Source organism: Notamacropus eugenii, chromosome 1, assembly GCF_028372415.1.
Source record: "Notamacropus eugenii isolate mMacEug1 chromosome 1, mMacEug1.pri_v2, whole genome shotgun sequence".
Taxonomy (NCBI): Eukaryota; Metazoa; Chordata; class Mammalia; order Diprotodontia; family Macropodidae; genus Notamacropus; species Notamacropus eugenii.
The window spans coordinates 542978446-542999145 of NC_092872.1; the positions used below are offsets into that span (position 1 = coordinate 542978446).

General features: G+C 40.4%; 1 protein-coding gene across 2 annotated transcripts in view; it reads left to right on the forward strand.

The window, feature by feature from the left end:
- The window catches only part of PLCG2 (phospholipase C gamma 2), a 168580-nt gene that overhangs the window by 103453 nt on the left and 44427 nt on the right, over nucleotides 1–20700 (forward strand). For both annotated transcript variants that reach the window (XM_072634199.1, XM_072634200.1), the window contains exons 10-19: nucleotides 1151–1252; nucleotides 1672–1790; nucleotides 5111–5196; nucleotides 6186–6306; nucleotides 7634–7802; nucleotides 13852–13956; nucleotides 14528–14617; nucleotides 15906–16081; nucleotides 18875–19075; nucleotides 20176–20295. In XM_072634199.1, coding sequence (XP_072490300.1) covers nucleotides 1151–1252; nucleotides 1672–1790; nucleotides 5111–5196; nucleotides 6186–6306; nucleotides 7634–7802; nucleotides 13852–13956; nucleotides 14528–14617; nucleotides 15906–16081; nucleotides 18875–19075; nucleotides 20176–20295 — 1289 coding nt within the window. The remainder of the gene's footprint in view (nucleotides 1–1150; nucleotides 1253–1671; nucleotides 1791–5110; nucleotides 5197–6185; nucleotides 6307–7633; nucleotides 7803–13851; nucleotides 13957–14527; nucleotides 14618–15905; nucleotides 16082–18874; nucleotides 19076–20175; nucleotides 20296–20700) is intronic.

Below are 20700 nucleotides of genomic sequence, written 5' to 3' on the forward strand. Positions count from 1 at the left end.
ACTCATTTCCATCAATGGGCCAGTGACCAAGAAAAACCCAAGGGGATAATTTGTACATCTTGGTGTGTTAGACTTCTCAGCACTGAGATTATCATATTCCCTAATGCAATTAGTATATTTGCTGACACCTGGTACAATTTCTAGCTAGTGTTAAATAAACACATAAGTCTGTTTTTTTGCGGGGGGGGTGGGGGGTGGTGTGTGGGGGAAAGGTGGGCAGGAATGGTGAATTATAGCTTAGAAGGGATGGCCATGGATTTCCAAAGCCCTGACTGAAGCCTGGCCAAATTTTTACATATTGTCCTCCAGTATACAAAGACTTTATTGCTAGTGCATCCAAATGAAAGGATTATTACATAGAAGCAGCTGATTTGCCTTAATAATCAGTATACATTTGCAAAAGCAAGTAGAAGGGGGCATTGTTCTCTTCCATCACCAGTCAGCTTAATGTTGCCTTGTATGTATCTGTCCTTGTCTTTTTCTCCTTGACAGATTTATTCATCCATCCATTATACCCAGTCATAAAGACTCCTGGCCACAAATTGTTTTTCATTTAAATAAAGACAAAGAGAAGCTTCGGTATCTCTAAAACCAGGAAGAATTAGGAAAAGTTGACATCCCTTGTTGTACTACAACATTGGTGAAATGCTGTACAAATGTTAGAGAACTTGGGGCTTAGCAAGGGAAACGGTAGAGTCGTGTTTTTCATCACATCTGCTTGTTTCTGAAATAGTTTTGAATGTTTCCAATGACTTTATAATGTTTACAAGACCTAGTGATTTTCTCTTGCAGTTTTTGTTAGTATTCAGTAAGCTTTGGTCTCATGGATGTGGGCATTTCTTCCAACGATGGAGACCACAATTTGTGAATCCCTGCCCATTCTGTGTAGCCCATCCTTGTCCAAGTCTTCTCTTAACTGTGATACAGAGGGTTCACCCAGAGGCCTTCTTTGATTTCTTTTGATATCAGAAGATCTACCTATCTTTCTTTTTTATTATACAAAAGACTTTATGAATTTAATGACTTCATGCCACTCTGTATATAGATGCATAGCTGGTTTCCTCCAAACTACGGTAGAAAATTCACATCTTCGCTTTGTCACCTTTTGGTGATAGTTCTTTCCTTTTTTGTGTTTTTTTTGTGTTTTAAGGAATCCTGGGCACAGGATCTAAGTAAAGTAAGAGAGCGGATGACAAAATTTATAGATGACACTATGAGAGAAACAGCTGAGCCGTTCCTGTTTGTCGATGAGGTTAGTGAATGAGTGCCTTTCATACTGGTGTGAAATGGCATTGTCTTGTATGTAGTTTGTAACTCTCTAAAGATGACTTTTCAGTTATATTTAAAGTGATTTCAATACACAAATCATTTAATGACTTGGAACTTCTATTGATATAGACTGTCTTGTTTGTATCTTAATACACACTCTTTCTCTCATTGCCTTCTACTTTTCTTGAGGCTTACTAATACTTTTCATAGAGAAATGGTAAGGAGAAAGAAAGAAGGAGAAAGCTTGCTTAGATGCTCTAACTGGGAGAAGAGGCTGAAATCACTGGGGATTGTTGACCCTCTGTGGATAAATCTTCTCATTACATTCTCATTGATGTTCAGTTTCTGTATTTGTTGCCTTTGTTTTTTCTTGTTTGTTTTTTATTCTGCTTTATTTTTTAGTTCCTCACTTACTTGTTTTCGAAAGAAAATAGCATTTGGGATGATAAATATGACTCTGTTGACATGCAAGACATGAATAACCCCTTGTCTCATTACTGGATTTCTTCATCTCATAACACGTAAGTTTCCTACTAGCTCAGCATGCAATATTAATAACAAGTATGCAAAATATAGTTTTTGAAGGCATTTAATTGACCAGTGAAATAAGGTAGACTGAAGTTTCTCTAACTGGGGTCTAAAAAGATTTCCTTGAGGCTGGGGCTGGTTGGGGTAAGATATTGGACATTTTCCAATAACATTGAAATATTCTCTCTACTTGCATCAAAAGAATTAAGAAGTTGTATTTATGCTATGTACATGTGGATCATCCCTCAGCAGTATCACAGAAATGAATGAAGAAGTTATTAGGGGCAATTTGCTTACTTTATAAGGTAAACTAGAGATCACCAGAACCTATGATCATAGAAATGTGGGAAGTTCTAGATTAGGATTTCTACCTTTGCTGCTTGTTTGGGTTCTGTCTTGCATGTAAGCCTATCATGATCAACATTTAAATTAAGCTGACCAATGAAGTTTGTAGATTACGGAGTAGTTAGTGTAGACAGATGTCTCTATAACAGAAAGACTCAAGGCTATTGTTAAGAATGCTGGACCCAGTTCTTTATATTGTCTGTTCATCTGGCCCTGTGGTCATTCTCAGCTCTCCATGGTGAGGTGGAAAAGACACTGGCCTAGGAATTAGAAAACCTGGGTTCTGGTCCAGACTCTGCTCCTAACTTACTCACTTTGTGACCTTGGACCAATTGCCTCCCCTCTCTGGGTCTCAGATAATTCTTCTTGATAGCATGAACTCTAAGGTTCCTTGTAGCCTGAATGCTCTGTGGTCCTCTGAACCTCTGTCAGGGTTGTGCCCTGCTTCCAGATGCTGAGCCTCTGTTACTCAGTGTCCCTGCAGGTACTAGATGGAATCTTTGGCCTTAAAGGGTCCTGACGGTCCATCTCAGGTGTCACTGAATCATGTCACTGAAACAAAAACCATTGTGTGTCTTCTGTGAGCTGAGCCTAATCTGACTTTGTCAGCCTTGCTACCATCCTAGACCAGTAAGGATTTACCCTGGGGCTAATGGTATTAATGCAGGTTCAGGCACTGTATTTTATTCCCAGATATCTTTCTAAGGAGTAGCCTTGCTGGGGAGGAAGATTCATGGATAAGCTCAGTCTGTATTTTTAAAAGGAGGTTTTGATAGTAGTGAGATCTGAAGTGTCAGGTTTGGGAGTCAATCTTCTATATGAAACTGCTTATGCAACTAGTGTAATTTCCATCTACTCTAGAAATTTCTTGGGAGTTTTTCAGAGCCTCTCTGGTAGCACTTGCCATGTCCTCTCAGCTACTCCTTTGTCTGCACAGATCTTCTCTCTCAGATCCCCTCTCTCTGACCTGACTCTCAGCTTTGGGAAAAGGAACATTAGGGATTTGGGAAGCAGCAGACCTAGGTTCTGCTCCTATCTCAGCCACTAATTCTCTGTGGGATCTTGGAACCTAGAATCATTGATCTAGACCTGTCAGAGACCTTAGAGGCAACTTAGAATCCAAACCTTTCATTGTAGAGGTGAGCAAACAGAGGCCAAGAAAGGAGAAGTGAATGACTTTTCCAAGGACATGCAAGGGATCAGGATTTGAATTCAGGTCTTTTGATTCCAAACCTATCACTCTGGGCCTTAGTTTCTCCACCTGTAAAGTGAGGGGTCTGGACTAGATGGTCTCTGAGGAACCTTTGGCTCTAAATCTATGATCATGTGGTCTTAAACTTGGGAGGGTCTTTTGTCTAGCTGTAGCAATGTAGGTGAGACCTTGGTCTCCCTTTCAGGTTCCTGAGGCTGGGACACACAGTAATCCCATAGGATACTAGATTGAATGATTTGCCTTAAACTACTCAGAATAATAGGTGATCATCCCAACTGATTGCATTACGCTGGTCCTGCCATTTCAGTTGGTCAATGGATAACACTGGTCTATCCTATTGTGAATATCACTCTACTGGACAAATATTTATTAAGCCCCTATCATGCGAAAAACACAATCTTAGGTACGGATTGTAAAGGAACAACTAGCATTTATGTAGGCCTTTATGGTTTAAAAAGCACATTTTTAAAATGTGAAAGTGAAAAAGTGAATGCGAAGTGAAAGCACGAGCATTTGATCCTCTCAACAACCCTGTGGAATAGGCATTGTTATTATCCACATTTTATAGATGGGGAAATGGAGGCTGATAGAGGTTAAGTGATTTGCCCAAGGTCATATGGCTAATAAGTGTCTGGGTCAGAATCTGATCTCAGAGCTCCCTGACTCCAGGCCCAATGCTCTATCTATGGAGCCACCTAACTGCCAAACATCTCAGGTCAAGGAGGCTCAATTGGGCAATATTGTGAAGTCACTCCACTTCAGAGGGACAGGTTGGGGAGGGGGAAGTGGGGGGGTCAGTTTTCTTCTCTGTAAAATTGTGGCTTTGTACTCTGTGGCTTCCAGTGCTAAATCCTGTAGTCATTTGACCGCTCTGGTGTTCTCCAGAATGGCCATTTCAGAAGGCAGAGACACTATTGTGTGTTCTTTTTTCCCCCTTTATCCTCTTTTTTCCTTCCAGTCTGTTTCTTAACCCATTTCTGAATCATCATAGTGCTTACTACTTGCAGCTATGACTGATTGTCACCGTGAGGTTGGCTCGTAGCTCCTGTGAGTTGTGAGCAAGGCTGCTATCTGTGCTTCATTTCTGAAACTTATGGGTATGTGGGCGGGTTGCTTGCCCACTAGATTTATAGGCTAGCTGGCTCTCTTCTTGTCATTTTCTGACACACAACAGGGGCTTGGTCAAACTTATTCCCATGTTTGTGGCAATTTCTTCACTTTGGTATTAGATAGTGATAGCTACGATAGAGGAGGATGATGATGAAAATAACGACAGCCAGCATTTATACAGCACTTTGTTTGCAAAGCATTTTGTAAATATTGTCTTGTTTGATCCTTATGGTAACCCTGGGAAGCAGATGCTATTGGTACCATCCTCATTTTACAAGTGAGGAAACAGAGGCATAAAGAGGCTAAGTAATTTTGCCAAGGTTATACAGATAGTAAGTGTCTGAGGTCGATTTGAACTTAGACCTTCCAGATTCCTAGTAGATCACTGTGTACTCCAGACTCAGTTTCCCTTCTACCTGATGAACTGTCTGCATGTGGACTAATAGATGCAAACTTGTTCAATTTAATGAAATCCTCTTGGTGTGAATGAGTTTACTTGATTTGTTTTAATTGTGAAATAGAGTTATTTCTGGTTTCAAGGGAAGAGGAGCAAATTAATAAGACAGAAGCTTTAATGTTCAGAAGATTCTAATGACATTATCTTATAACCTCTTTGACATGGCTGGTTCTGCTCTGTTCATTCAGATACCTCACTGGGGACCAACTTCGAAGTGAATCTTCTACTGAATCATACATTCGATGTCTTCGAATGGGTTGCCGGTGTATAGAGTGTAAGTTGTCATGGAGAAAGGCAGCTAACACACAGATGCTTATTCATTCAGTCAATATTTACTGAGCATCTACCACTACCATGTGTAATTTCTGATGCTCAATGTGGTGGGATGGACAAACTTTATTTATAGATGTTATTTTAAGACTAAAAGACATAGCCCCTGCCTTCACTGAGTTCTCACAATCTCTTAGACTTTTTAGAATTCTTCCTTAGGAAAATTTTCTTGCAGATAGAATCTTTCTGAAAGAGGAAGAAATGTTCCATGCTATTCCTTTGTGTAGAGTTTTTCAGGAAAGTCAGACTCTTGTCCTGTTTTTAATAAATGCTAAGGAGTCACATAGATCACTTGTCTTTCCCTGTGCATTGGGACACTTTAGTGAATACTTAGGGAATCTTTGATACATCTCAGGTTCTCTTCCTTCTGCTTTGCCAAATTTTGATTTGAGATAGAGGATGTTGACTGTGGGAGAGAGGGGAAGCAGGATGCCTAGTATGGATTTGTGCTTACATACATACTCACACATTCACACACATGTATATAAAAATAAACATGGTTGGGGTTACATATGAATAGTGTTCCTTATTCCTTTCCTGTGGTATCCCAATGAGCTCATGGCGTGTGTTGACTGAAAAAAGTTTGGGGGGCATGAATTTTGGCTTGAACTAGCCCATATAATCAAGTTTTATTCCCTTCCTCTCAATTTTTTATTAGGGACTATTGATAACCTTTAGAAAGGCAAGGATTTCTTGCCTTTCTGTATTATGGCTTCATCACATGACAGGCTTTTATTTTTTTCTTAAGACCACCGAACAGACATATCCCTTCCTCTAATGTAAAATTGTCCTACCTGAAATCTAAGGATTTACTGACGCTGTGGTGATTCCTTTGTGGGTTATCTGTGTGCTTTCTAACCTGTAATTCTGATTGCATAAATGTAAAAAAACACATGACTAGCATGGTAAAAATGATGTGTTTTCTTCCATCAGTGGATTGCTGGGATGGGCCTGATGGGAAGCCCATCATCTATCATGGCTGGACGCGGACGACGAAAATCAAGTTTGATGATGTGGTGCAGGCCATCAGAGACCACGCTTTCATCTCCTCACAGTAGGCCTGACGTTTTGCTAGCTTTGACGTGGGGGTAGGGGCCCCATTTGGAAGAAGAGAGATCTCAAGTGTAGCCAGATGCTTACAAAGGCATCTGCATTTTTATTCCTTACTTTTCCTTCAGTGTCTCCAGGTCATGGTGATTACATATAGGGTCAGTTTTCGTTTCTGGAGAGCCTTAAGTCTTCTAAGTCATTTTCTTCACATCAGCTCTGGGAGATGTAGTGAAAGGAGGCAGATGATACATCTGGCCAAGTCTGGAACTGAGAGTTTCTGGATCAGAAGCAATTTTGTATTTATCATAGTTTATCCGTACCCACTACCGCATTCTCATCCCAGCTCTTCCTTGCAAACTTAGCATAGGAAAGGACCTTTTTTAAAGTTACTCACCCCAAAATCCCACCTTGCTTCTCAGTCCTCCATTCCTCTTCATTCTGGTTTATGGGCATATTTATACTAGTGGGACCTAAAGTTTACCTACTTTTAAAACAGTAAAATATTTACAGAAAATATTTAAAATACCTACACTCATTGCTTCCCAGACACTGGAGATGCAGGAGACCAAACTGTTTTCACCCAACCTTTGATCCCATAAGATGGAACCTGGTGATCAGGGTCCCATCTATGTAAAAAGTTCTTTCTCTACACTCTCCCCCTTGATGGTCTCATTAATCCCCATGGAGTTTTGTGATCTTTTTGCAGATGAATACCAGATCTATTTATTCAATCCAAGTTTCTTGTCTAAGCCCTGTTTTCAGCCTTGGGTCCCAAGGGCTAGTCCCTCCTTAAGCCTTACCCAAAGCAATAGGGGCAGCTAGGTGGTACAATGGATAGGGTGTCAGGCCTGGAGTCAGGAAGGCTCATCTCCCTGAGTTCAAATCCAGCCTCAGCCACTAGCTGTGTGACTCTGACAAGTCACTTCACTCTGTTTACCTCAGTTTCCTTCATCTGTAAAAGGAGCTGGAGAAAAACTACTGCATTATCTTTGCCAAGAAAACTCCTAATAGGGTCACAAAGAGTGGGACATAAATAAAGTGACTGAACAACAACAAAAAGTAGTCTCAAAATTTACATTTAATGGCCATATTTTCTAACTAGACAAGGAACCCTAGCGGAGGTCCCAGAAAGCAAACTTCTGTCTTTATCTATTCCAGATGGTCTGTTGTTTGTCCTAGAAGCTTCTCCTACTTAGCTAATGAAAGATGGCAACTACCCAGAATTTTCAGGACAGGCCACAAGGAATTTTGAACATTTTTCCTGTTTCCTCTCATCCTTTTGTGGAAGGGAACTGATAGTCTACTCTCTTTGTTTGCCTTTTCTCCCCCAGGTTCCCTGTGATCCTCTCCATTGAAGAGCACTGCTGTGTAGAACAGCAGCGCCATATGGCCAGGGTGTTTAAGGAAGTGTTTGGGGACCTCCTCCTTACAAAGCCCACTGAAGCCAGTGCCGACCAGCTGCCATCCCCTGCCCAGCTGAAAGAAAAGATTGTCATCAAGGTATGTCCCATTCATCAGCATTTAGTGTCACTTAGTAAATGAAAAAACTTTGGATTAAGAACCTTTGGATCTCCAAGGTCCCTCCCAGCTGGAACGTTCTGTGGCTCACACAAGACACAGAGGCTTAGCAGGGCTGCAGATCTCTACCTATGAGATCCTAGATTCATTGAAATAGCAGAAAAAAATAATCAGGGTGCGTTTTGGTAAAGGAGGAGGACTATATTTGATGGGCTCTTTTTCTAGTCCTTATCCTTTTTGACTTCTGTAGAATTTGACATGATTGATCACTGCCTCCTCCTTGAGAGTCTCTCCTCCCTTAGCTTTTCATGACATAAGCTTTTCCTGGTTTTTCTCTTATCTTTCTGGTTGTTTTTGTGTCAGTGTTCTTTACCACATCATCATCCATGGCCTGCTCTCTAACTATCAGTGTCTTGCAAAGCCCTGTCCTGGTTGAAAAATCTTTCTTTTCCTTGCACTTTTTCTCCTGATGATCTCATCTGCTTTCACAGACTCACTTGTCATCTCTATGCAAATAAATCCCAGATCTCTATATCTAGCTCTAGTTCCTCTTTAAGCCTAAGTCCTGTATTGCTTATGGGCATATTGGGTATTTTGGCCTGAATGTCGCACAGGCATCTCAAACTCAACATGACCCAAACAGACCTCATTATCTTTCCTCCCAAATTCAGCCTTCTTTGACACAAAAAGTAGTCATTAATGGGTCAGTGTCATGCTTGCCCCCTGTATCTAGTCAGAGTCATAACTTCTTGCCTCCATCCCTTTTTCTCCACTCACACGGCCACCAATCCAGTTCAGATCCTCATTACCTCTTATCTGGACTATTGGAGTTGCTTCATAATTGATCTTCCTATATCTAGTCTGTGCCTTCTCTGGTCCAGCTTTTACATAGTTATCAAATTAATATTCCTAAAATACAGGCCTGAGTACATCACCCCACTACACAATATCTGCCTATGGCCTCCTGTTGCCTGAAGGATCAGCTAAATGTTTGGAATTTAAAGCTGTTCACTGTTGGTTCCAAACTATATTTCCAGACAGTTTTCATATTGTTTCCCCTCAGACACTGTATATTTCAGCCAAATTGCCTTATTTACTCTTATTTACCCTTTTTTTATACAATATTTTATCTCTCACTTCTATACCTTCGGTAAATCTGTCCATACCTAGGAAGTATTATTTCTTCACCTTTGCCTCTTAGAATCTTTAGCTTTGTTCAAGCTTCGGCTCAAAGGCTATCTTCTCCATGAGGCCTTGGCTCATTTACTGAAATTACTTGCATATATTTTGATTAAACTTATCTGTGAACGTGTCGTTTCCTTCCATTAGAACATAAACCCCTTGAGAGCAGAGACTGTTTCCTTAGGACGTAGCATGTTGTTTGGTGTGTAGTAGGTGCTTGATAAAATGCCTGTTGGAGGAAGCGAATGATTGAGTAGAGGGTCACTGATGTCCCTTTCAACTCTGAAATTGGAAGCATGAATATGCATCATAATTCTGTTCCTCAAAAGGTGGTAGAAGGAGAACCATGATTTTGGACCAGGATGCTAGCTAAAAATGCTGAACTGGTTACTGAAATTGGATAGGACCTTTGGGAGGTATGATAATTTCATCTTAGAATTTATTCTATGAAGAGACAGACATCATCTGACACAATATGAGAAGCTAACACTTATCTATGGCCTTAAGATTTGTAAAACACTTTACATACATTATTTCATTTAATCTGAGATCAGTGTTATGAGTAATATTATCTCCATTTTACAGATGAGAAAAATAAGGCTTATCAAGGTTAAGTAACATGCTAGCTGTGGTCACATAGCTAGTAACTGTCAGAGGTATTGAGTCTTTTATAATGTCAATTCCACTGCTTTTTTCCTTTGGACCATAATATACCCTAAAGTTTGTGAGAGTAGGTTTCAGAGGTCCAAAGAAGAGGCAGGTAGAATCTGAAATTCTTTTTGTCATTCTGTGCCTCTTCTTCTTCCTCCCTCTCTTTCCTCCCTCTTCATTGACATAGGGAACCCTTAGCAAGGCAATTCTCTTGACCAGTGCAGATCTGCTCCTATTTGGTGACCTACTACATCAGAGTTGCTTGGGATCCGACACTTGCACAGGATTATACAAATAGGATGTGTTTCAGGCTAGAACCAGGTCTTCCTGACCTTGAGACTGGCTTCTCTTTCTCTAGTATGCCATCATGCCCCTCAGGTAGATAAGCTCCCACACTTAAAAAATGCTTTTTGTTCCTTTTTTAAAATAAAAAAAATTATTGATCTCTTTGCTTTCTACAATGCTTAGATTTTCCCCTTGATTCTTTTCCCTCTGAGACATCCATCCCTTATAACAAATAATTTTTCAGAAAAAAAGGAGATAAAAAATTCAGTGAGATTGATCAAAACATCAAAAAAACAAAAAACCCAACCCAATCCCTGATGTATATGTAGTGTTGTGTACCTGCAGCTAATATGCCCCAGGGTAGTCAGCCCAGGAGAAATTTGAACACCCAGGAATGAAACTGTAAAGACCCAAAGGGAAACAGTTCCTGTGAAGAACAGAGAGGGCTGTCTAAAGAGACTGATGTAGATATGCAGCAAGCACACTGACCAATGTAGATTTAAAAAGACAGAAGATGGAAACAAAGACAAGTGTTGGAAGGTGATTACAAAGGTGACTTAGTCCTGTAAAAATAGTGTCAGGAGCACTAAAGCTTAGAGTGAACTGAGGCTGGCAAAGACTGTTAAGTAAAACAAAGGAGAACAAAAGGTTTTAAAAGCAATTTTAGGGGGAAAGAAAGTCAAATAAGAAATATGGACAAAGGTCAATCAATTAGTCAATCAGCAGGCTTTTGTAAAGCACCTACAGTGTCAGGCCCTGTGCTGGGTACTTAAATAATAAAGACAAAAATGAAGCAGATTCCACCCTCAAGGAACTTATTTTCTACTGGTGGAAAATTACACATAAAGACATAAATGACGATACAGACAGCTTGGGAGAGAGAAGTGCAGGGATCTAGGAGGTGGATGGCACAGTGATAATAGGAAGCAGAACTGTTCAACTCCTATATTGCTTCTGTTTTCTTTACTGAAAATGATCTTTGAACCAAAAGGGAGTGCACAAAAATGGTTACTAGGAGACTGAAAACCAAAATATATAAAGAAATAGTAAGAGAGCATCTTGTAGTCTTCTATGAATTTGTCCCCAGGGAAGAGGAACTACATCCCAGTGCACTGAAACATATTACTAAAAGAATGGAGTAAGCCGTATGAAAAAATGCTCTAAATCATTAATAACTGAAGACCTGTAAATTAAGCATCTCTGAGGTTCTACCTCACATCCATCAAACTGTAAAGATGACAAGAAGGGAAGATGATAATTGTTGGAAGGACTGTGAGAAAACAGGCACACTAATGCATTGTTGGTGGAGTGGTGAATCAGTCCAGCCATTCTGCAACATAATTCCTATGGGAATTATGCCCCCAGCAATACTACCAGTAAGCCTATATCTTCAAGATTTCAATGAAAGAAGAAAGAACTTATATGTACAAAAATATGGATAGCAGCTCTTCTTGTAGTGTCAAAGAGCTGGAAACAAAGGAGGTATCCATCAACTGGGGAAATAGCTAAACAAATTATGGTATATGAATGTAGTGGAATATTATTGAGCTATAGGAAATAATAAAAGAGGTGGTTTCAGAAAAACATTTTTTAGTTGATGTGGACTGAAGTAAGCAAAACCAAGAGAACTATTTACAGAATAAATCAGTCATTATTTATTAAGCATCTACTGTGTGCCAGGCACAGTGGGGATATAAGTATAAAGAGTGAAAACAATTTTTGCTTTTAATGAGCTTACAGTCTAATGGGGGAGGTACAATAAGTACATATAAAGATATATGCAATATAAATAGGAAGTTTCTCTCTGTATATCTAAATATATAGATATCTGTCATACATATTATATATCTAAATAGATATCTAGATATCTATAACTTCATATCTGGATATCTATAACTATGTATGTATAGATATCTATGTGTGTATGTATGTATATACGTATGTATCTTGTTGCTCTTAAATTGTGTCTGACTCTGTATGACCCCATGGACTATACTGTCTGTGAGGTTTTCTTGGCTAGAATGGATTGTCATTTCCTTCTTCTGTGTATTAAGGCAAACAGAGGCCAAGTGACTTGCTCAGGGTCACACAGTAAGTGTCTGAGATTGAATTTGAACTCAGGTCTTCCTGACTCCAAGCCCAGCACTCTATTCACTGAGCTACCCAGCTACCTGCTAGGCAAAAAGAGTCAAGTAACTTGCCCAGGATCACACAGCTAATAAGTGTTTGAGGCCAGATTTGAACTCAGGAAGAGTGAAGGAGTAGGGAGTTAAAGAGGTTGGGGAAATGGGAGAGAAGGGAGTTTGGGGGAAAATCTATATGGATATTAAAGTTCTCTAGTATAAAGACAGGAGTTGGGTTAGAGAGGAAGATGGTCAACCAGGTGTTGAAGACCTTGAAAAAGGAGAGAGAATATTTCCTCTGAGTGTGAGAATACTGAATTAATTGGGTAAACTTCAAAGAGGAATGGTTACTAAGTGAAAGAAGCAAAGAGAATCTAGAAGTGATAATGAGGAACAAGGAGTATTTTGACCCCCCCTCTAAAACCAGTATGACTATGTTTGTTAAAAAAGAAAAAAAAGGTCTGATTTGTAAACATTTATATAAGGAAATTTTGATCAAGAACAGCTCATGCCAAACTAACTTCACTCTTGTTTTTTTTTTTTTTTTTTTGCTAAATAGTTGATACACTAGTGGATAAGGATAATGCTGTAGCTCTAGCTTATCTAGACTTCAGCAATGTCGAACACAGACTCTATCTTACTTTTCTTGGGGACCAGATAGAGAGAGATGGGAATGGTAGATTCAGAACTGGCTAGTTGATCGGATGCAGAGTTGCCATTAATGCATCAGTGTCAATTTGGAAAGAGAACATTAGTTAGGGGGGTATATTCTTGGCTCTGAATAGTTTATAATTTTTGTCCATGAGTCAGATTAAGGCATAGAAGCCCTGCAAGTTCAGTTTGTAGATGAAACAAAACTGAGAAGGATAGTTAGCGTGCTGGATAATGACAGTATTTATATAGTCTTTTAAGGTTTGCAAAGTGCTTTATATATTTTATCTCATTTGATCCTCACTATGATTTTGTGAGGTAGGTGCTATTATTATCCCCCCTTTTACCGATGAGAAAACTAAGACCGAGAGGTTAAGTGACTTACCAAGAGTTACAAGCCAGTGAATATCTGAGGCAAGATTTAAACTCAAGTCTCCCCACTGCACCACTATCTGCCTTATAACCACTAGGTCATAAGATGACGGAGTCTTTAGGATCCAAAAAGATCTAGTCATATTAGATCTATGGACTACATGTAGTATATTGTTCCTCCTAGAGCCCAATGGGGAGGAGCACTACAGTAGTAAGGTGAAATTTAACCTAGGTTAATGTAAGCCTTATGTTCACATTAAAAAAATAAGCTTTTTATGTGCAAGTTGTCCAGGGCTGTTGGATAGAAGTTCACCTGAAAAGGATGCCATTGTTTTAGTGGATTGCCAAGTAATGGGAGTTAGTAGTGTGTCCTAAGCCAAAAAAAGTAAAGTAACCTGAGGATGCATTAAAAGCAGTACAATGTCCTGGACTAGTCAGGTAATGATTCCACCGAATCCTGCCTGTCCTAGTCTGTTGACATCTAGAGTACTGTGTTTAATATGTGTTGATATTTTCCTTTGCTTTGGTTTTTATGTTGCTTCATGGATGTTGTGGGGTAGAGTGGGGAAGGGGTTGGTTTGGTAGTCTTCCCAAGCATTTTGTGTGCTCCCGTTGGGCTGCAGAGGCTCAAGAAATGTTTGTTCTTCTTGCATTTCTCTTAGCATCCAAAAGAGTCTGCACTTGGCAACTTGAGGGTAATTGTTTACTTACTGGCTGATAGGGAAGAGAGGTTCAAAGGGAGAAACCTTCATTGTATTTCATTTTAGCATAAGAAGCTGGGTCCCAGAGGAGATGTGGACATCAACATTGAAGACAAGAAGGAGGAAAAAAAACAGCAAGGGGAATTGTACATGTGGGACACCATTGATCAGGTAAGACCCAGTCGTGCAAGTCTGAATGCCACTCCCCATGGTGCTAAAAATTTTATTGGCAGGCCCAAGCAGGAGGGCTTTAAGATGAAAAGAACGAATGGGATACCATTGATCAGGTAAGACCCAGTCATGCAAGTCTGAATGCTGCTCCCCATGGTGCTGAAAATGTTATTGGCAGGCTCAAGCAGGAGGGCTTTAGAACAAAAAGAAATAAAATAAAAACCTCCCTTCCTTTTCCATAACTATGCATTGTTTTCATTATGGTTGTTACCAACATGAAGGAAGAGCAGAAGTCTGAGAGCTGTGCAGGGCAGGGGCATCCAGTCAGGGTGCAGGAAGCATCTGGAGAAAAGGATTATGCCCATGTTATAGTCAGAATAGGAGGGAATGGGCTGATTAGGATGGGGAAATGAGAACATTTGCTTCTTCAGATACAACAATTTTAGGAAAAAATTTGTGGAAGATATTTTCTGTGAGAGTAGTGTCCATGGAAGAGGTTCCCAGCTGCTGTTGCCATATGTCTTGGGTTTCTCACTTAAGAAGGCTAACTAACTCTGGTCTTGCGTTGCAGAAGTGGTATCGCCACTATTGTGCCATAGCCGATGAGAAGCTGTCCTTCAGTGATGTTATAGAGCAGAATGCAGAGGAGGATTCAGTAAAGGTACGGGAGATGGGCAGGTTTTCCTATAAACCTGAGTAAGAAAGGGGGCTCTCCTTCCCAGTTCTCTCTCTGCCCCTTCTTTGTTCTGTCTGGGCAGTTTGGTGACACAGTGGATAGAGCTCTGCTCCTGGAGTCAAGAAGAGACTAGTTAAAATTTGGCCTCAAAAACTTATTAATTGTATGACCCTGGGCAAGTCACTTAACCTCTGTTTGCCTTAGTTTCCTCATCTGTAAAATGGGATAATGGCACCTACCTCCCAGGGTTGTTGTGAAGGTTAAATGAGATAAAAATTGTAAAGCACTTAGCACAGTGCCTGGTATATAGTAAGCACTATATAAGTGTTAGCTGTCATCATCATCATCATCATCGTTATCATTATTTCTGTGTTCCTTGAGGTCAGCCACAATAGATTTCTGAGTGTTAAAGCAGAGGAACTCAGCATCACAAGGGATGGACAGGGAGAGCTAAATCACTTCTGTATCATTAAAGAGACCCAGCAGCTTTTAGGACAATATCACCGCCCTTATCTTTCTTACCGTTTCATAGCCTTTTCAAACAAAACCAGACATTCTTGTTTTTATGCTCGAGATCTGAATAGCCTTTCTCCCGCTTTGCTGGACTTCCCATTGTTGTCACTAGGTGGGGGTGTCTTCATGGTGAATTAAGTAAAGCACTCTGCTTATGCTCACTTACTGCAGTCCTCATTCTTCCCAGCTCAGGTGATTGTGGTAGCTGAGTCACTGTTTATGCCCCAGGTTTTTGTTCTATGAGCTTCCAACCTCATAACAAGGGACTTGACCATGTACTATGGGAGAGCCCCAAAGTCCTGCTTCTTTAGGCAGAATCCTAGCCAGGTGCCAAGAGAGGATTCAGCCCCAGGGCCTGATAAAGTGAGCCCAGCTTGTATTTGTTGATTTACTTTGACTCTTAATTGAAAATAGTACATTGAGTCAAGAGATTACAGGTAGCAATAGCTCTGGGGCAGAGGTTGGCTTGTTTGTCAGGCTGTATTCCTAGAGCCAGACAGCACAGAAAAAGCAAAAACAAGCATATTTGTGTCCAGGCTGCATTAGCTACATGGGCCGTAAGGAAGGCAGCTGGACCCTAGCCATTAGGTGATAGACAGGCTTACCAGGCATTTTGTTAACTTAGACAACAAAAGGTGCTAAGCACAGCACCTTTCCAAGGTAACGCAAGAGAGACAACCACCATGTTCTCCTGTTGGAGCAGCATAAAAAGTTCTCTGCCCTGGCAGCCACCATAACTTGACCTCCCTTTGTGATCTAGGATGTATCCCAGACTGACCTGCATTTTGGTGAGAAGTGGTTTCATAAGAGGATGGAGAAGAGGACAAGTGCTGAGAAACTGTTGCAGGAATACTGTGCTGAAACTGGGGGCAAGGATGGCACCTTCTTAGTCCGTGAAAGTGAGACCTTCCCCAATGACTACACACTATCCTTCTGGTAATTTCATTCACTTTATTCATTTAGCTGGTCTTTGAACATTTTCTCAGTGCTATGCCAAACTTGGGCTAGGACCTGCTGGGGCAGAGAGATGAATAGGAGGTGCTTTCTGACCTCCAGGAACTTAAAATATAGTTGAATTTATTTTCTTTAGGAATTTGTATAATTGGTGGCCTATGATTATCCTATAAAGTAGCACATATGGTGAGTAGTCGGTGAGGATTGAGGTTCTAGTCTCCTACCTGACACATACTGTCTTTGTGACTCTGGGGAAGTCACTTCCTCTCTCAGGACTCAGGCAATTTTCTTATTCTCTAAGGAGCAGAGCAGTTGGAGTTGTTCATTGGTAGAGGAAATTTCCTCAGTGGGAATTTCCTGTGCCCATGAAATCACAGGTCCAGTTAAACAAAACAAAACAAAACAACCACATTTTTCAGCTCTGTCTTTCAAGGGACCGCTGGTTCATCAATACCAAATAAAGTTCTTGAAGTCACTTTCCTTGTTTGTCATCTTTACATTTCCTACCAGTGTCCCAACCAACAGTCAGAATAACAGTATCCACTTAGTCAAGGTGTTATTTCCTGAAAGTCTCCTCCTAGTTGTAGTCTTGAGGAATGAACATACTGTATCGAAAAGTGAGGGTTTGCTATACTCCCCTGACCAAAGCTATGGAGACAAAAAGGGGAATTTTGTTTTTGTACACAAGTTAAATTTCCTTTGATCATAAGATCACATATCTTTGAATTTTGCAGAATTATTTGAGTCATTTCAGCAAACATTTATTAAAATCCTACTATACGTATGGCACTGGGGTAGTTGACACTACAAAAACAAAACATTTTAGAAGTTCCTGCTGTTACTGTCTCTTGGAGGATGTGACATGTCCACAGATAAAGTAAATGTGAGGTACTCTGAGAAGGGAGAGAGCCTGCTCAGAAAGCCTAGTATCTAATCAGGTGGAAGTCTGGATCAGGTGGAATGCCCTTGGATGTTGGTTTTGGATCTGGAAGACAAGATCTGGTCTGCAGAGGACAGATTGCATCCCTTTGGTTGGTAGTTAAAATGATGGGGCTGTTGTCTGACCTGTGTCTTGCCACTGGACTCCAGTGACCCCAGAGGATAGAGTGAGGCTGGTGACTTTGCACAGTCCTGCCTCACTTATATCCAGTTCACATGCACATCAAGACATCACCCCCCTGATGTCATTGGTCCTCTTCGAGAATGAAGGATGAATAAAGACAAAATGAGGAGTAGGTAGAAATGCCAGGACAGTTAACATAGGTGTGTTAGGCTCCATTGTTTTCACTGTTGTGTGGTTTTGTCTCACCTAATATGAATATGAATCCAACTACAAAGAAAGATTTTTATTCATTCTTACATGTATTATTTTTTCCTTATTCATTCATTTATCTTAGGACCCAACCTATGATTTCATTGGTTTAGGAAATTCTCAGTGAGGAGATATCCTCTCCCAAGGCAAGTTAGCGCCTGCTTTGCAACTTACAATCTAGGAGAGCTGCTGATGCAGTTATGTGTGAGTAGCTAGATACATACATCTATACATACATATAAATACATATATAATCAGGATGTTTCACTTTTTGAGTTTGGTGAAGCTGAAGAGCCTGTTCTCAGAATAATATTGAATGCATAAAATAAAATACATAGGGAACAAATTATATTTAAACATAGTTATCAAAATATTTTGAAAAGTCTATGGGTCCTAGGTTAAGAACTCTGAGTGTATGTGCATATCTATATGTGTACATATATGTGTGTTCTATGTAATTGTATGTATGAGGCATCTAGGTGACTTAGTGGATAGAGCAGGGTCTGGAGACAGGAAGATCTGAGTTTAAATCTGGCCTCAGGTGCTTACTATCTGTGCGACCCCAAACGAGTACTCAACTGTGTTTGCCTCAGTTTCCTCATCTGTACAATGAGCTGGAGAAGGAAATGGCAAACCACTTCAGTATCTTTGCCAGAAAAACCCCAAATGAGGTAACGAAGAGTTGGACATAACTGAAATGACTACACAACAATAAATGTAGATGTGTAGGTATATCTGTATACATATACACAAACATCAGAAGCAGCGTGGCATGTAAAACAGAATGCCTTGAAGTCAAGAAGATCTGGGTTCAAATTCCATCTTACTAGCCTTGTGACCCTGAGCAAGTCATTTAGCCAGTATGTACCTTAGCTAACTGCATAATTAAGTTACTAAGTTATAGATGAATTAAGATTTTCTTTGGGGAAGGGAGTTTGCACACTAGGAGTTTTCCCTAGGTGATGAAAGCACAGCCTTGTAGGTTCATGCAGTCCATCAACAAGCATTTGTTTAAGCACTTATGTGCCAGGTACTCATTTTCTCAGGGGAGTCAATATGTACAAATAGATGTCTATATAAAATATATATGTCTGTGTATATATACACACACATGCACATATACACATTCACATACACATACATATTACACACACACACACATGCATGCACACACAGAAGGTGGCATAGGGACAAAAAGTGATTACATTTGGAGGGGTCAGAAAAGCCTGATTATACATGCACCCAAGCATAGATGTACAGAAACATCCTGTGGTACCACTTCTGGGGAGTGCTCAGAGCTTTGTCTTTTTACCTATTATGTACCATACCTATATTTGTTTGGGTAGAATTAATTCATTTGGAGTCTCCTTGTTTAATTTTTTCAAAGGTAAGTTTTCTGTTGTAGATGGAAGGGCAGGCTGGAAAGTAAGGTGTTCTGACAGATGTCCCCCTTCTCTTTTCAGGAGATCAGGCAGAGTCCAGCACTGTCGAATACGGTCGACTCTTGAGGGAGGGGCCATGAAGTATTATTTGACTGACAATCTCATGTTCAACAGCATCTATGACTTGATTCAACACTACCGAGAAGCCCACCTGAGATGTGCCGAATTTGAGCTTCGTCTGACAGACCCTGTGCCCAACCCTAATCCTCATGAATCAAAAGCGTATGTCTAGCTATATGCTCTAGAGCGGGTGTGCTCTGTGCAGTTTCCATGTTGGGCTTAGTTACAGCCTCCTGGGATGGCAGAGGTCCAGAAATGTTGGCATGCAGATATCTCATCCTATCAATAAACATGTGCGGGGTGTGGAAGGAAGCACATAGAGCAGTAAGGCAAATGTTGATGGAGCTAGGAAGACTCAATACTGGGTCTGCTCAAGAACCTTTGTTGCTCCTTTAAACTCATGCATTTATATATGCTCTCATAGCATCCACCTAATGGTTTCCAAACGCTTTACTTTTCTCTCATACAGATGAAACAACATGGGTTTTGGTTTCCAGAGGTTAATTATGGCGTGGAAACATTTCCTCTTAACAGAGTTCTTTGCTTTTCAACTCTGAAAATGAAAAATTCAGTCTTTCCCTTAGTTTTTATCCATACATTGAACCAAAGATTGGTCCTGCCTTCTGATGTTAAGAATGGAGGAAAATAAACCTCAAACAAAGAGTCATTACTCTGCTAAAATTCAGGTTACCAAGCAGCTCATGTTGGATAATCCCTCTTGTTTAAAAAAAAAAAACTATTCCTGCATTCCCTTGTGGGTTCTTTCTTTCTTTCTTTTTTGCCTTGCTTTGCTTTCTTTCTTTAAGTGCACACACACCCACACACCCACCCACCCACACACACACACACACACACACACACACACACACACACGAAAATAACCAAATCCTTCCGGCTGTGCCCTTTGCCTCACGTTTTTCAGGACAGAAGCTGCAGCTAATGTGCCATTCTGTGATAACCAGCATGGCAGTTCTGGGCTGTATTGTTTTGTAACGATAAGCTGATTTATTCTGTGTTGCTTTAAGCAGACAAGCCATGCTGATGTTTTACCCAAGAATTTGATATGTTGCTGCATTCTTTTCCCTAAACTGCTGTCATGTGAGGCAAGATGGGGAAATCTAATACATAATTTATATGGTAATTTCTGAGACTATAATTTAGGAAACACCGCCACCAGTTACTCTGGCTGACTGGCAAGTTGACAAGCTTTAGAATCTCTCGTCTATCTTTCTCCCCCACCCGCCCCCAATGCCATGCTGCAGTTGGTACTATGATAGCCTGAGCAGAGGAGAAGCTGAAGACATGTTGATGAGAATTCCCCGAGATGGAGCCTTCCTGATAAGGAAAAGAGAAGGGGGAGATGCATATGCTATTACTTTCAGGTAAGTGTATGAACTAACCCATATATAGGGAACAGCTCATTGGGAGGTTAAGTGAGCAAAAATCCTGGAGTCTTCTATCTGTCATTAAATAGGACTCATATCTTCAGTGGATTCCCCTTGGCTTACTTGGACACTTTATGAAAAGAGTGAATCCTTCTGAAGTTTTGTCCATGAAAAACCACAAAACTTTTTGGATGATTTTCCCCATAATTCTTAGAGAACAGAGAATCTTTCTTGCCCATTGGTATTCTCTAACTTATGTTGGAGAAAAGGAATGAGTTTTAAGCTTATCTGGCCTCTGACTGTCAAGATCTCTCAATCTCTGGCACAGGCATGTCTCAGAAAATAGGGAAGGGTTCAGAAGCTGTTGTGGCCATCACTGACTAACCCTTTGGTACAGTGTAC